The sequence below is a fragment of the Vombatus ursinus genome, unplaced genomic scaffold, assembly GCF_900497805.2.
Source record: "Vombatus ursinus unplaced genomic scaffold, bare-nosed wombat genome assembly UNPS02004691.1, whole genome shotgun sequence".
Classification (NCBI taxonomy): Eukaryota; Metazoa; Chordata; class Mammalia; order Diprotodontia; family Vombatidae; genus Vombatus; species Vombatus ursinus.
In genome coordinates, this window is record NW_020944469.1 from 6,761,531 (window position 1) to 6,779,103 (window position 17,573).

Below are 17,573 nucleotides of genomic sequence, written 5' to 3' on the forward strand. Positions count from 1 at the left end.
GCTCTCAGTCAACCAGAAAATCCCAATTATTAATTAAAGGGTTAACATGTGTTAAATGCGTATTAAATATGTTAAAAATAAATTTGGAAAAGGTAAAAAGTAAACTAGTAGTAGATCAGCTAGGTGGTACATTGGATAGCGAACTGGGCTTAGAGTCAAGCAGACGCATCTTCCTGAGTTCAAATCCAGCCTCAGATATTTACTAGCTGTGTGACTCTAGGCAAGTCACTTCACCTTGTTTGCCTCAGTTTCCTCATCTGTAAAATGAGCTGGAGAAGGAAATGGCAAACCACTCCAGAATCTTTGCCAAGAAAACCCCAAATGGGGTCACTAAGAGTTGGACATGACTGAAAAATGACAAAACACAACAGATCATTTGCTTCTGTACATTGCAAAAAGTACAAGGGGCAACCTGGCTGTCCCCAGCCTGTTTCTTTTTGTTCTCCCTTTCCCCATGGGAGCCCTACCCTAACAGGAGAGGGAAAGGGCAGGCCTGTGCTCTTCAAAGGCTCTAACGGAGGAGAACGAGGACAGACAGATCCTCCACCAAGGCGGAAAGACTTTGAGCCTGGGCCAGGCCAGAAACTGCCTTCTGAGGACCAATCTAGCATGTTAGAGACGTACATCCTCAGAATACTAAGCACCAACAGATGAATTGTGAAGCCACGGCACATGAAGTCCAATATGTGAATGCCTAGAGAGCGGCAATTGGCGGAAATCAGCTATCTTGGGAAATCTAGTGGAAAGAATGCTCGATTTAGCATCAGGAAACCTCTCAGAAGTGCGTGTGACCAGAGGTGAAACTCTTAAACCATAAGCCTCAGTTTCCTCATCTGTAAAATGAGGATGATAATATTATCTGTAGTACCAATCCCACAAAGATGTCCAGAAGAAAGCACTAAGGGCATACATATATAGGATATATACACAGTTTGGCTGGGGGTGGGGGAATCAATTCCCTTGAGGAATAATTTACTTGCTAAAAAAATCAATTCCTGTGCATAAATAAAATTAAGTATTAACCATTCAATAAACATTTATCAAGCATCTACTATGTACCAGGCACTGTGCTAAGCACGAGGGATACAAAAAGAAACAAAAGACAGTCCCTGACCTCAAGAAGTTTACAATCTAACGGGGCAGAAAACATGCAAACAACTATATCCAATGCAAGCTAGATACAGCATATATAGGAAATAATTAACAGAGGGAAGGCTTTAGAATTAAGAGGGGTTCCTGTAGAAGATGAGATTTTAGTTGGAATATAAAGGAAGCCAGGGAAGTCAGCAGGCAGAATTGAGGAGAGAGTGTTCCAGGTAGCAGGAGCAGCTAGAGAAAATACCCAGAGCCAAGAGATGGAGTGTCTTATTTGTGGAACAGGCAAGAGGCCAGTGTCACTGTGGGTCGAAGAGTACATGTTGGGGAGTATGGTATAAGGAGACTGGAAGGGTAGGAGGGGCCTAGGTCCTAAAGGGCTTTGAATGCCAAAAAGAGTATTTGATATTTGATCCTAGAGGCAACGGGGAGCCAGTGGAGTTTACTGAGTGAGGTCGTGACATGACTGGACCTGTGCTTAAGGAAAATCACTTTAGTGGCTGAATGGAGGATGAACTGGGGCAGAGAGAAACTTGAGGCAGGCCAAGCCACCAGCAGTCTACTACAGTAGTACAGGTGTGAGGTGCTGAAGGCCTGTAGCAGAGTAGTGGCAGTGAGAGAAGAGAGAAAGGGCCTACTGGAGAGATGCTGCAAAGGTGAAATCGAGAAGGCCTTGGCAACAGCTTGGATGTGGGGGGAGGAGGGGTGAGAAACAGTGAGGATGGGGTTGCCCTCTACAATAATAGGGAAGGCAGCAGAGGGGGGCAGAGTTTAGGGCAAAAGATAAGGAGTTCTGTTCTGGACATTCAGCTTGAGATCTCTAACAGGCAGTTGGAGATTTGGGATTAGAGATCAACAGAGAGGTTGGGGAAGGAAAGGTAGATTTTCAAATCATCAGGATAGATAATTAAATAGATAGATAGGTAATTAAATCCATGGGAGCTGATGAGATCATCAAACGAAATATCGGGATTTGGGGCAGTGTTATACCTGAAAGTCAGCAAAGACTTAGGTTCAAATCCTGTTTCTATCACTTATTAACCATGTGACCACAGGCAAGTCAGAATCTCACTAAGCCTTAATCTCCTCATCTATAGGATGGGAACAGTATTATCTACTTTACAAGACTGTGAGCCTCAAATGAGGAAACACGTAAAGCGCTTAAGCAAACTTCAAAATGCTCCATAAATGCTAGATATTATTCGACAGAAAGTTGCAATATTTTGAGATATAGATGTATATATCTATAGCAACATCTATATACAGATATTGACATATACATATATCTCTATATATCTTATATACATAGATGGCTTTATATATATGTGTGTGTATGTAAATATATCACAATTTTAATGGACACCATCCATTACAATCCTTCTACTATAAAACTGCAGAAGTATCAATTCTTATTTTTCAGGCATATAAGCACTTGGCAAGTATAAAGGGCTGCAGCTGATAGACTTACGAATCAACATGGAGAACGCTCTGGCCACTCCTTGAGCAAGCAGCTGCAACAATGGACTCCGGCAAACCTACAAAAATACACACCATTATCATTCAGAAGGTAAAGGCCACAGAATGTTTATATCAGCATTGTGTACAGCAGCCAGTTTAACAAAAAAAAGTTTCACCTTTTTATCACAATATACTGTTATATTATTAGACTTTAGGAGTAACTTAGGATCTTGAAAAGAGTTCATTATGTGGGTCAAGTATTAAGGAAAAAAAATGAATGACCATTGATTCACTTATAGCTGTGAGTCAACTCAACTTAACAAATGCCATCGATTCAACTCTTCTTTACCAACGGCTTGGGCCAAAGGCCAACTGTTGCAAACGTTTACTAAGAGTCTATGCGTCAGGCACTGGAGGAATATAAATTCAACAGTGACAAGAGCCTGCTCTCGAGGAACTTGCATTCAAATAGGAGCACACATGGTCAGAGACAAGCAAAACCAGGATTATGCGCGAAATAAATGTGGGATACACAGGTAGGGCAGCACCTGAGCTAAGCCTAGAAGGGAGCTAAGGACATCGGGAGGTAGAGTTCAGGAGGAAAAGTATTCTAGGCACAGGGAGAGAGCCTGTGCAAAGACGTGGAGGGGCAAGCTAGAGAGGTGTAAGACATAGAACAGAAAGGAGGCAAGCTGGAAAGAATCCAGGGGATATAGAATGATGACTACAAGGAAATAGGGGTAAACTACCAGAGGAGACAATAGAGGATGGAATGAGGGCACAGAAAGAGGGCGATGGCCGTGGTAAGAACAATGACCACCTCTTCTTAAAAGACTGAAGCAAAGAGGGAGAACAGAGAATGCTGTCAAAGCAATAGGAAGCCTGGAAGCAGGGAAAAGATGGCCCTCCTGATGGGATTAATCGAGAAATCAGTTCGATCTTCTTTGAAGTGATATTAGAAAAAGAGATTATTGTCTAAAGAAAACATCACACTACTGGCATATCTCACCTAGCAATACTGATTCCCACATTAGGTGAAGCAATATTCCAGGAGGCAATTAGTATCAAAGGGACAACGTTATAAAGGGAAGAGGTTTCCCTGAGAATGGGGTGATTTAAGGAGAAGAACATCTGAGGTCACCTTGGGGCCAGGAGCTTGATGGGTTCTGGCTGTAACGTGTGAACAACATGACTGTGACGCGTCATCGGTGCATTACGTGGGACGATTGGACTGACAAAAACCTATCACGTCCCTATAGTCTGCAATCTTGCCATCGGAAAATTCCAGTATGTCACCTATCTTGAAACTATGCAGAAGGGTCTCGGGGTTTCTGTGGAACTGCTCCATCAAGTGAGATAACTTATACAAAGCATTTTGAAAATCTAAAATGCTATCTAAAGGTCCACTATTGTCACGGCATCTGCCACTTGGCTGGAGACAGCTAATCTTTTCATTTCAACCAACAGATTGAAAGCACAGGACCACTTGCTCATGCTACTGGCTTTATTTTAGCGTAATCCAATGCCAGGATGCTCAGCTCTTTATCTCAAGAAAATAATACAGGCTCACCTTTTTGGCACAGGACAGCGCTCCACAGGAGGCATTTAACTGAGCATCACATATCATACTATACACTAAGTACCTAATTCTTTTTATATGCACACTGAGGCAATTGACATATTGGCATTCCATTGAAAAACCACATTAACCATCAGCTCCAGCTTCCCTCACTGAAGAAGTATAGTTTTGGTAAATTCTTTGGGGGTATACCAAGGGCCTTAAATATACAGAATATAAACCATTAAAAAGCAGCACTTGGCAATAAGCCATCATAAAATTCTAAATGTAAGTCAACCTTAATTTTGGATATAATTCAGGAAAAACTAAACCAAAACTTGGAAGGAGAGGGCAGTAAGGGAAAACAGAAGGAAAAATTTAAGACATTACAAACATTCAGTTTAATCTGTTAAATTTAAGTTATAGCACCCTGAATTCCAGAATATCTGCAACTATGCTACACCTACAAGAATAACTTTTTATATTATTGAATTCAACCACTCTGATAACTTAATGTAGCTAAAGTTAGGAATTGAGGGAAAAAAGCCAAGAAAATTCAAGGAGAATGAACAATTACTCAAGCCTGTACTGGCTTCCCAACCTCCACTTAACCCACCCAACACTGTCAATGGCCAGCTGACCAACATTACCAGGGGCAGTTAGCACCATAGAGAAGTTGTGAATGCAAACACAACATGGCAAAGATCAGCAAAGTGAACTTGGGGGAGCTACCACTTCCCAGGGTCAAGCAAGAAACAGTTCAGAAGACAGTCAATGATCTGTTTTGCATCTCAAACAAATGGGCAATGTTATTCAGGACATTACCTGCATAGTATCTCCAGTTACGTGTATGAGGAATTAGATGCTCTTCAGAAAGGCCACTTTAGAAAGTATCATAAGACAGCTTTGCATATTAAGAGAACTTATCAGACCTCCTCCAATACTTCAAGGACCTGTGCTTTCATCAGTGTGGGACTCCTTCTGCCAACACAGAGCACCCTCTCTCTACAACTCTGTAGATAATTTTCCAGACTTGCTGCGGCTGAAAAAATGCAGTCAACCTGACAACGAGCCTGTCCAGATTGAGCCAGGTCGGTCCTCTGACAAACGACAGCTATAGCCTGTCATTAAGTTGTGAATGCAAACACAAGCAGTAATATGGCCACGATCAGAAAACTGCAATTGGGGCCTATACTCAAAGCCCACTCCATCTCACCGAGCCCATACTCAAAGCTTTTCCAGGGTGGCAGGACCTGCCAGAGCTTGTGCTCTCCTGGTATAGCCTGGGGGAAACCATAGGGACCTCCATACTGCCTAGACACACACGTATGTAGGTATGTACACATATACCTAGATACACCTATTTTTCCCTGTCCCTTGCAACTAACATTTAAATCGAGATTTTAAATTTGCAAAGAGTTTTGTAGAGATTATCTCACTTGAGCTTCAAAACAACCCTTCGAGGCAAGTCCTATAGCTACCACGATCCCCATTATGGAGTTAAGGAAAGCGGGGCTCAGGGAGGCTAAGTGGACATTGGTGGAGAGAACTCCCCATGAGGACATTTGTTCTACTAAGAAATGCAGATCAGCAACTGCTGCGCAACTCAGAGCCTTCAAGAGTGCCTAGGGCACTAGGCAGGAACTTGGTGTCAAACGTCCAAGGTTAGAGCCCTGTGTGGGACAGAGGTGGTACTTGAAGCCAGGTCTTCCAGACTCTGTGGCCAGATCCCCTACGCCATGGTGCCTCTCATTCATAGCCCTGGCTCCAACCTAACTTTCCAGCCTCAGTGCTTATCACTCCCCTTCCCCACACTCTGCAATCCAGCCTCACTGCGCTTGTCTCTGTTCCTCACACATGACTGACCCTCCATCTACTATCTCCACACCTTTGCAACTAGCTGACTCCCTTGACTGGAATGACTCCCTCCTTTCCTCTGCCTCACAGGCTCTCTCTTCCTTTAAGATGCAGCTCAAGCACCATTTTCTGCAAGAAGCCTTTCCTGATCCCACCACCCTCCAGTGCCCAACCTCCCAAACTACACTGTAGTTAATTGCTTTGCATATATTTGTATTCATTAACTTTATGCTGTTTCTTTTTTATGTACTTGTCTCCATGAGGTCCTCAGCTCCTTATCAGGAGACTTATTTCATTCTCTGTACTTGTATCCCCAGGTGCTTAATAAATATTTGCTGACTGATATCTGTCCAAGACAGAAATAATGATGGATGAGCTCTACAGAATGTCCATCTAACACTACATCATAGTCTGAACAAGAGGCCTTCTTCATCCACTTGGTTGGGCCAGTGTTAAGAGTTACACTCATCTCCTGAGAGTGATACTGGATCTAATTTTGGAGGCTCTGCACGTTGTGAGGCCTGGTACATGCTACAGAATGTCATTCCCAAATGGGAGAATGTGGAGGACCAGTCATCTATAGGAAATCTCTCACTGACTTGCACTGAATTTCCTGCGCACCAATAGCCAACACCTTCGTTGAGCCTTCGTGCCCCAATTTTATGCCTTGTTTAGATTCATTACAAAGGGTTACCAAACAAGGTTCTCTCTACTGCTGTATCTGCAAAGCCTCCTGTATAATCTTGACATATGCAAGGTATACATGCTGTTGGAGAGCCTTTAAAGTGGTGTATTGTTCTATCAAACCAAATTATTTTGAATAGTCTCCGAAATTTTTTTAAGTATAGAGGTATATAGCAAAAAATAAAATTATAGGCACCACTCAAATTTGAAAGAAACCAGATTCAAGAAAAAAAAACAAAACGATAGCCCATATTCTAACCAATACGGTGACATTCTTTTCTACTTGGCACAAAGAAGTGTCACTTTTGGTAGAGAAGCGAGCAAATTGTTATTTCCAGGCCTGCTTCTTCTCTGGCCCTTCCTGAAGCCAGGTCTCTGTAGACTAAGTAAAGCACTGAGAAAAGTATAGCAACACCTTGATTAATAAATGCTTGTTTATCATACTGAATATATCAGCTTTCAATGAAATTTATATAAAATTCAACATTTATTAAGAACCTCTGTGCTAGGTACTATGTAGGCTGGCCCTTTAGGAGCTTACATTCTACTAGAGGCAGCCACTGGTGCAATGGCTAGAGGGTTGGGCCTGGAGTCAGCAAGACTAGAGTTCAAATCCAGCCTCAAACACTTTACTAGCCAGAAGACCCTGCCTGCCTCAGTTTCTTCAACTGTAAAATGAGGATCATCCTATCACCTACCTTACAGGGTGCTGTAAGGATCAAAAGAGATAATACTGAACACCGTGCCTGGCACAGAGTAGGCACTTACTAAATGTTTCTTCCCTTTTCGCTTCTTCCTACTAGAAGATACAAACATTTAAAAGGTAAGTGAGATAATTCAAGTAGCTGAAGAGAGTACAAAAAACTGAGAACAGGACCAGGAAAGGTAATACTGGTGGCACCAAGAGGCGGAGAAGTGTAAAAGGAATACATTCCAGGCACAGGGGACAGCCCAGGTAAAGGCACCAAGGCGGGAAAGAAAAGGCTTAGTTCAGGAACTAGCAAAGACCATTTGAGTGGAAAGCCAATGAAACGTTTTTAAGCAAGGGAATGCCAATCTGTGCTTGAGGAATACCACACTGGCAGTTGCATGGCAGAGGGACTGAAGAGGAGACGGACTAAAGGCAGGGATGTCAACAGCCCAAGCAAAAGGTGATGAATGTGGGAACTAACATGGTGACCCAGGGGAGAGACGGTGACCCAGGGGAGAGACGGGGACCCTGGGAAGGTAGAATCCGCAAGAAACAACACGTGGCAAAGCTGAGTAACTGGGAGGATGTTGGTGGTCACAACAAAAACAGGCAAGCTTGGAAGAAAGGATGGGCAAGGTGGCAGGGTAAAGGAGCCATTTTGGACATGTTGAGTTTGAAAAATATAGATACCTTCACTAATTTGCTTGTCATCCTCCTTGCTCAGGGGGCCACGCAAGTCTTCTATGTAGTATTCCAATAAACCATAAATCACTTTCATTTATATTTTCCCTTGACATTTTCATCTAGATACCAGTTTGTAAAACTGATACGCTACTCCAGGGTTAAGATAGCAGGGGTCTATTATCCTCACGTTAAGTGGGAGTCAAATTTTTTTTTAAAAGATTAAAAACACCTACTCAAGTCACATGATCAACAGTCCTTTGTTTTCTTTTGGAAAATCATATTTTTGGTCTGGCGTTTCAGGCTTTAGTCATATTATAAAATCAGCAGGAGAAAAAACACGATCCTTAAATTTCCAAGTTACTATCATATAGCCCAAGGAATAAATTTGGACATCTCATTTGAAATCAGGCATTTCAAAGATCCATTTTAAACACCGCTGAAACAATACTCGATTCATCTTGAAGTAAGAATACTTTTTGTAACACCTGGCACATTTACCAAAAAACAAAAAAAGTACCCCAACTTTCCTACTGACACAGCAGGACCGGTTTTACATCTAAAAAGCTATTTGCTACTTAGAAATTGTATTTCTCAAAGGTTCATCTCATCTAGTTAAATACTCGGTAGTCTGGCATCAAGGGCTACCTACAACGAAGATACACATGCTTTTGTATGGGCCTCACTGAGGATGACTTAAATCTACAGAGGTTCCCCCCAAAGACAATTTAGAAATCTCATCTCCATCTCACAAATAAAGGAACTGGTTTATTCTTAAATATTTTATTCTCTAATAATTCAAAAAGATCCTCTGCCTCAAAGAATGCAATTTCTGGCACAGAGATTCATACAAATAAAATTACAGACACATACTAAGTGGAAACTTTCTCAAAAATGCACCTTCTTAAAGAATCCAGCAAAATAGGCAGAAAGAGACAATCACCTGAACCAGAAAAAAACCAAAGCTCACTTGTCTTGGTTTTGCTTCAACTGTACCTCTCAAATTCCAAGAATTTTCTATCAAAAATCGCCTGGAAATCTTTTTCTATATGTATGCTACCGAAGTTCCAACAACTGATGCTATTAAAGGTAGTCACAGGATCCATTGAAGATGCAAACTGCAGAGCTTACTTGTTCTTTACCTATGGCTTTGGGGGAAAAAGTCTAATTCTTATATCGAAGGGAGAAAAAAAAAACTCGCTGTGGATGGATCACTTCTTTAACCATAAGTAAATATTAGTTCTTAAAGTCAGTGTACCATGATAGCTTGTGATGAGGGTAAATGAGGCTGTAGCAACACTGCAACCTTCTCAGTTGATGTTTTGTTACAAACTTGGCACGAGAAAACCTAGAAAAATATTTCAGAAGCTCATGGGATGTTACGTGATCATAAAGCCAACTTGCCCAGGCTAGGTTTTCCCCACCAATGTTCTATATACATATCTGTGTATGCAAAATGGAGACGCTTTAGTGGGAAATTAAGGTTAACAGAAAGAAAAAACAAAGACAGAAAAATTATGAATTTAACAGTTTTCGACATCTCTCAAATATTCTATAGGAATAAAACTATTAGTTTATTCATTTTTCAAGATGCCCTTTCAATCTAAATCCTTAATGTTCAACTTCATCACTCACATCTATAATATTTGGGTTAGTTTTCCATGATATATTTTTTAAAACTGTATTAGTATCTGAAATTGATTTTTCCTAACACTATACTTACATAAGATAAACATAAAATAAAGTACTTACACCACTCCCAGCATATCGAACAATAAATAATAGATTCCCCTGACAGGACTTTGATGACCTGGCAAAGCCCGAGTGCTTTCAGCCAAAATCATATGAAACCATAAATCACTCTTTATTTTATAGAACATTTCAAAATGGATTCCTGCTTTCTACCTTGAAAGTCATTTCATGTGTTATTTATAACCAGTGAAGACCAGAATGGAAAGAAAATTGCATAGAACTAGAAAATTTACTGTGACTGCTTTTATAAAGGATAACTTCTTTTTAGGGAAAAAAATTAAAATTACTGACAAGGAAAAAACTCGCAAATACAACAAGCTTTTAGAGAGCCACATCCTTTCTTTTATAACTTAGTCTCAAATACAGACCTTGTGCACTACCATAAACAACTGCAAACAGCATTAAGACTACGAGATACGAGACTGCCCAGCTGAGTGGAGGAGATGCCAGGTGAGAGCTGCCGAATGAACTCCTCCTATTGCAAGCCCTGGAATTGAATGACCCCCATCATATTAAATGCTGGATTGCAGCCCAAATGCCCGTTTTTTCATTGCTTCCTATCATCAATTACATATTAACATTTTGTTACCTGGATTTGCTCCTTGGCAATATTTTAAAAGTGGAAAAAATAGGACACGGAACAATAGTGGTCCAGGAAACTACTAAATCTTATGCGTAAATATGGTTTAAACATCTGAATCTACAGTTTCAATCACTCTGATCTCAAATGCGGTGGATTTTGGAGGGGTGTAATCATTTCAATATTGTGGCTTACTTTTTTAAGGGCCATTATACTATTTGGAAGCACTTTAGGGTCTGATTCCTGGTACATTAAAAACATGTTCCATTAACTTAGTGACTCGCTAAACTTTCGTTTTTAAAAACACTCCCGGAGCTTTTCTAATACCAGTTCTATAGACATGAAGAATTCTATCTGACGACATTTCCAGTGCTGGGCCACAAGTCGGGGGGCCTAGAATAGGGACCCCATAACAAGTCACTTCCCTTTTCTGGGCCTTGGCATGCTCACGGGTAAAAATGAGGGAGTCAGACTGCATCATCTCCCAAGTGCCCTGTAGCTCTCCAAGGCTATTCAGCTCACATGTACAATCCCTCTGGGCTTTCCTGTCCAATGATTCCAGCAACCGTGTCTTAGGACTTCAAATATTCTCTCCTGTTACCCTCAACAACCAATAAAATGTCCCAGAAATTCAAAGATTCCAAGAACTAGTAACTGAATGAACCAAACCAGTAAACATTATAAGAAAAATAGACGTCACAAAAGATTTACAGCCATACACTATGAGAACCACTGACTGAAGAAACATGGCAATTACACATTAAAAAGTACACAGGCTTACTTCTGATATGTGCCCCTCTAGCTAGGCAGGGAATATGGCAGTGGGAGGGGTATTTGTCAGACAAGTGGGCAAAGTTGTAGAAATAACTGGCATCCACATTTCTGTCAGAAAAGTCTCAAAACTGCCTGTTGCACATGCTAATAAAAATCAAACAATTGTGTAAATTTAGAAAAAAAAATCCATTTTTCTGATCCTATGTTCCAATGGCTAGTTTGGGAAATAGAGTCTAGTACCTTATGAGTATGATATTGAAGCCCACAGTTTAATGATTTAAGGCAGGTAGGTGGGGCAGTAGATATAGCACCGCGCTTGGAATCAGGAAGACCTGAGTTCAAACTCAGCCTCAGATATTTTTACCTACTGTGGGACTCTTGGCAAGTCACTAACCTCTGAATGTCTCAATTTCTTCAACTATAATTTGGGGATAATAATAACACCCACCTCCCAAGGTTGTTGTGAGGATCAAATGAGATAATATTTGTAAAGCACTATATAAGAGCAAGCTTTATCACTATTATTTTAAAGGGTTTCATGGAATACTGAAAAGAGCATTGGAGAGTGAAGTTGACACAAACAAGAGAAAGAAAAAAAAGAAAAGGGCAGCTAGGTGGCGCAGTGGATAGAGTACCGGCCCTGAAGTCAGGAGGACCTGAGTTCAAATCTGGTCTCAGACCAAACACTTGACACGCACTAGCTGTGTGACCTTGGGCAAGTCACTTAACCCCGATTGCCTTTAAAAAAAAAAAAAGAAAAGAAAAGAAAAAAAAGAAAAGCAGATCAATAAAACGTTAAAAACTACACAGAACTGACAGCAGAAAGAAGTTCAAGAAACAAAGACAAGCCAGGCAGTGTTGGTGCTATCATGTTAAATTCAATCTGTACTCTAAAAAAACCAAGCTATTTAGAAGATATATTCATGGCTTCATGTACAATCCTCTTTCTGTTCTTTGTATAAAGACATGTTCATGTTTGTTGATGTTTAATGTCCTAATAAAAAAAAAAAAACTTCAAGTGGAAAGAGCACTAGATCAAGTCAAGAGATTTGGTTCCACTCCCAGCTCTGCCATTAACTAGTTGTATGACCCTGGGCAAGTCACCTACTTCCTCTAGGTCTCATTCATATAGAAATAGTCTCTTTGTACTAAAATAAAAAAATAAATGAATGAATGAATAATCCATAATTACATAAAGTAAAATGTTCATCCAAATTTAAGTAGGCTCACACCTCACTCTATAATTGTTATCCTGAAATTATTAAAACGTAAGGTTAGAAGAGAATTACTATATATTATATAGATATACTGTATATGTGTGTGTGTGTATACACATACACACACACACACACACACACACACATCGGGTACAATGTAGACCTCAGAGACTATATAATTAGAAATCGGGTCTTAAAACTAGGGGAGTGAACCCCAGGCCACTAATGTGAACCCTCTTCTTGGACAAGTGATTTAACAAACTTGAAAAACCAAAAGTCAAATACAGTACTGAATTTCAGAGGGCTAAAGGGAAAGAGAAGATATCAAATACAATAATTCCTTGGAAAATACATTTTTAGTGATCTATATCTGACTTCTAGCTTATAAAAAACTACACTAACTCAAACTCTTCTAATGAAAGTTTAATTCAGTAATGCCAATATTTGCTAAAGACCTTTACCATTCCAGGAAATGAAACTGGCAGTCAGGCTACAGTTAATTCTGCTTAATTTTCTTAAAAATAACGTTTATGTTCTATCAGTATGAATGACTGAAATGATCTTTTCACAGCAAATGGTATCCCAGCCCAGGCCTCCTCCCACCTAAAACACTAACAATATTTAACCTGTGATCGGGAAAGCCAGTTTCTGTGGTAAGGCTCTGCCTTACTTATGAGCCACACAAGAAACACCACCCTCGCTGTATTACCTGGCAAGTCATGAAGTTAAAAAAGCTTCTGAATGAGATGGAGCACGGATCTCCAAAATGTAATAAAACCACACAAAATAAAGAACTAAGTGATTCTCAAAGATACAAAATGCACCACAGGAACTAAACTAATATCACTAAAACTCTAGCTGATATGGAAATTGTACATTAAGAATATACGAGCTGAGTTTCAAATACATTCTACGGAAATTTATGAGAGCACATTGTGCATAAATCAATATTTCAAACTAAGTAATCCAAATTTAGTCTCATTCCAGGCTTTAAAGAGAAAGCCCCCTATAGACTCTTTCCCTTTTTGGCTAAGCCAAATGAAGAAAATCCAAATTTCAGCCTGTTCCAAACTGCTCCTCCGGTGCCTCTGTGTGTGAATTTAAAACAAAGCAAGGTAAACAGTAAGGTAACATGAAAGGCCAGTGGAAAATTATAATCTCATATTTGGGCAAAAACCTGCCCGGGCTAATCAGATTTTGCACTTTGCATATTAAAAAGTTAGATATTACCTTCAAGTACCTCAGAGCCAACTTTATGGATAAAATTAACACTGCGGGCACAGATAATGGGATTCCTAATACCTGACTGCTGAAACAGAATTTCCAGAAGGATGAGCCTTGCCCCAAGAAATCAAGACAAAGGGCTCAAGAGACCCATTTATTCGTTTTTTAATTTTTTTAAAGCAACCATGTCATGCTTTTAATTATTTCTAGTGTGCGTTTTAATTTTTAAAAAGAATAAAATCACACTAGAAATAATTAAACAAAAGTACAGCATTGTTGCTCTTACTTCTCAATTCCTTTTAAAAGAAAAATCTATACATTATTATAGTCTTTGAAATCAGCCTATCAGCCTATCTGCTGAGATCAATCAGAACTGAATGCAGCTTACTAAGGTAAGCCACGGTCCCTATTACCTTAAGACAACAGTTAAGTTTCTTAAGCTTACTCAACCTAGGGCCACATTGAGGCAGAGCTTCCAGGAACACGGAGAAAGCAGTCTTTCTGTATCCTTGGCCATGGTTGACACCACAGCTAGAGTAGAGCATTCAATTCCAGGTAAGGGAAGGCCTGGACAAACTGGACCCCATCCAGAGGAGGACAAACAGGATGGAAAGGACCTCAAGTTCATTCCATATGAATACTGACTGAAGGAGCTGTGGAGGTGTAGCTTGAAGAAAATATGGAAGTACTGACTTTCAAGTACTCACACTCTCATGTAGACAGTACTCCGCTCATTCCATTTGGCCTCAGAAGGCAAAGCAGGGAGAGACCTGACATTTGACAGATAAGGACACTGAGGCTTGGGGAGGTGGTCACTTGCTCAAGCTTGCAAGGATAATCAGTGAGAGTCAAGAAACAAACCCAAGTACCGTGACTCAGTCCAGCACTGGGGAAAAAAGCTCCACTGGGCTTGACACCAGGAAAAACTTCCTAACAATAAGGGCTACCCAAAGAAGAAATGGGCTGGGGGTTGGGAAGGTGGCTGAGTTCCCCCTTGGAAGTCCTTAAGGAAAAGCTAGATGATCACTTGCAGGCCATGTGGTACTCAAGATTCTTTTCAAGGTATGACTGAAACTACAGGGCCACTGAGGTCCTTTCCACCTCTGAAATTCTGGGATTCCAAACCAAAAAAGAAAGGAAAGGAAGGCATATAACGGGATCATGACACTGAGTTTAAAATTTACTTTTGATCTTGAACCACCAGCACTAACATTTATTAAGAGCCTAATGAATGCAGAACACTATGCTAGGCAGAAGGGAAATAGCAAGGAGAAATAAGACAACTCAAGTCAAGTCAAAAAACACTTATTAAGTGCCTACTATGTACTGGGCACTGCTCTCAGCAATCTGGTAAAGAAATAATCAAAACAGACAATATTTATACAGTGCTTTAAGGTTTGCAGACCACTTTGTATATATTACTTTATTTTAACCTCAAAACAAATTTGTGAGGCAGGTGCTCCTACTATCCTCATTCTACAGATGAAGAAACTGGTGCAGGGTATGACTCAGCTCAGGCATGGGGAACCTGTGGCCTGGAGGCCACATGTGGCCTCCTGAGTCCTTGGGTGTGGCCTCTTGACTGAGTCCAAGTTTACAAATCCTTTTATTAGGGGGATTTGTTCTATGAAGTCTGGATTCAAAGGGCCGCACTTCAGGACACAGAGGGCTACATGTGGCCTCAAGGCCGCAGGTTCCCCACCCCTGCCCTTGACCAGCAGTTCTCAAACTTTTTTGGTTTCAGAACCCCTTTACACTTTTTAAATTGCTGAGAACCCTCCCAAAGGGCTTTTATGCATGTGAGTTACATCGCTTGATATTTATCATATTAGAAATCAACATCTTATGGCTATTATGAAAATAGCTTTGGCCTCACTGATCACCTGAAAGAGTCTCAAGGGTCCCCACACTGGACCTGGAGAACCACTGCCCTAGAAAACTGTCATTAGCCACAGATGGGCAAATCAGTGAAAACAGTACACTAAGGCTCAGGGAGTTTTCTGTTATTTTGTCACCACTTACCTTCTGGTGAAGAGCCTATTATAAGTATTTCTACCACAGGGCCACAACCAAACAGTCTATTTATCTTTTCAACAATGTACTTTCTATACACTATACCTGAATGGACAGTTATTAATCCTGGAGCCAAAGAATGAGGACACACCAAACAAAATTTCATTTGAAAAGTTTCGTTTCTACTCCTAATTCCTCTGTCCAATAACTACTACCACCCATACACGTGTAATACTTTAAGTTTCCCAAACATTTTCCTCACAACCACCCTGTTAAGTAGACAAGCCAAGTATTATTATAGTCATTGAACAGATACGGAAACTAAGTCTCTTGCCCATGGTCACACAGAGATCATTCCCACCTCAAACCCAAGTCTCCAAGTATAGGTCTCCAGGACATCATACTACCTCTCAATCATAAGCCCTCTCTACAGGGGCTTCCTGTACCTTTAAGGAGGCCACCAGAGGGCACAGGTGTGAGTAGACTATGATGGGATAATATAAAAAAAAATTAAGGAGGGAGAAAAAGGGATACATTAGGAAAGGGGGGAGGGGAGAGGAAGACCAGGGAAAATTATCTCACATAAAAGAGGCACAAAAGAACTTCTACAGTGGAGAGAAGATGTGGGTGCAGTGGGGGTGGGCAGGCAGGGCTTGAACCTTACTCTTACTGGAATTTGCTCAAAGAGGGAATAACATACACACACAGCTGGGTATGGAAATCCAGCTCATCCTACAGGGAAGTAGAGAGGAGGGGGAGAAGAGAAGGCAGAGAAAATGATAGAAGGGAGTGCAAATTGGAAGAGGTAGTGGTCAGAAGTAAAATATTTTTGAGGAGGGACAGGGTGATGGCAGAAAATACAAAGTAATCATAACTGTGAATGTGAATAAGATGAACTCATTCATGAAACAGAAGTGGATAGCAGAGTGGATTAAAAACCAGAATCCAACAATATGTTGTTTACAAAAAACACACTTGAAGAACATAGACACAAACACGCTAAAGGCAAGGTGCTGGAGCAGAACCTATTATGCTTCTGCTAAAGTTTAAAAAAAAAAAAGCAGGAGTAGCAACCGTAACAGACAAAGCAAAAGCAAAAATAGATCTAATTAAAAGAGATAAGGAAGGAAACTACATCGTGCTAAAAGGTACCATAAACAATGAAGTAATATCAATACTGAATATATATGCACCAAATGGTATATCATCCAAATTTTTAAAGGAAAAGTTAAATGATTTACAGGAGGAAATAGTCATCAAAACTATACCATTGGAGACCTCAATTTTCCCTTCTCAGAACTAGATGAATCTGACAAAAAAAAAAAACACAAGAAAAAAGTTAGAGATGAATGGAATTTTAGAAAAGTTAGATATGATAGACCTCTGAAGAAAATCAAATGGAAACAGAAAAGAATACACCTTTTTCTCAGCAGTACATGGCACCTACACAAAAACTGACCACGTATTGGGGCATAAAAACCTCACAATCAAATGCAGAAAGGCAGAAATACTAAATGCATCCTTTTCAGATCACAATGCAATAAAAATTACAAATAAAGGCCCATACATTAAAAATTAATTGGAAACTGAACAATCTAATCCTAAAGAATGAGTAGGTCAAAAAAAATTCACAGCAACAATCAATGATTTCATTAAAGAGAATGACAATGATGAGACAACATATCAAAATTTATAGGATGCAGCCAAAGCATTACTTGCGGAAAATTTATTATCTTTAAATCTTACATCAATAAAATAAAGAAAGAGCAGATCAATGAATTGGGTGTGCAACTAAAAAAAAAAAAACAAAACGAAACAGAAAAAGAAAAAGAACAAATTATAAATCTCCAACTAAACACCAAACTGGAAATCTTGAAAATCAAAGGAGAGCTTAATAAAATTGAAAGAAAACCATTAAACTAACAAATAAAATTAGGAGCTTTGTTTTATTTAAAAAAATAATAAAATAGATAGACCATTGTTTAATAT

General features: G+C 39.9%; 1 protein-coding gene across 4 annotated transcripts in view; it reads right to left on the minus strand.

Moving 5' to 3' along the window:
• The window catches only part of CHM (CHM, Rab escort protein 1), a 207,773-nt gene that overhangs the window by 179,267 nt on the left and 10,933 nt on the right, over positions 1-17,573 (minus strand). For all 4 annotated transcript variants that reach the window (XR_003567081.1, XR_003567078.1, XR_003567077.1 and 1 more), the window contains exon 2: positions 2,564-2,630. Coding sequence is in view for 1 of the 4 variants with exons in the window: in XM_027839558.1 (XP_027695359.1) it covers positions 2,564-2,630 (67 nt within the window). In the remaining 3 variants the exon portion in view is untranslated. The remainder of the gene's footprint in view (positions 1-2,563; positions 2,631-17,573) is intronic.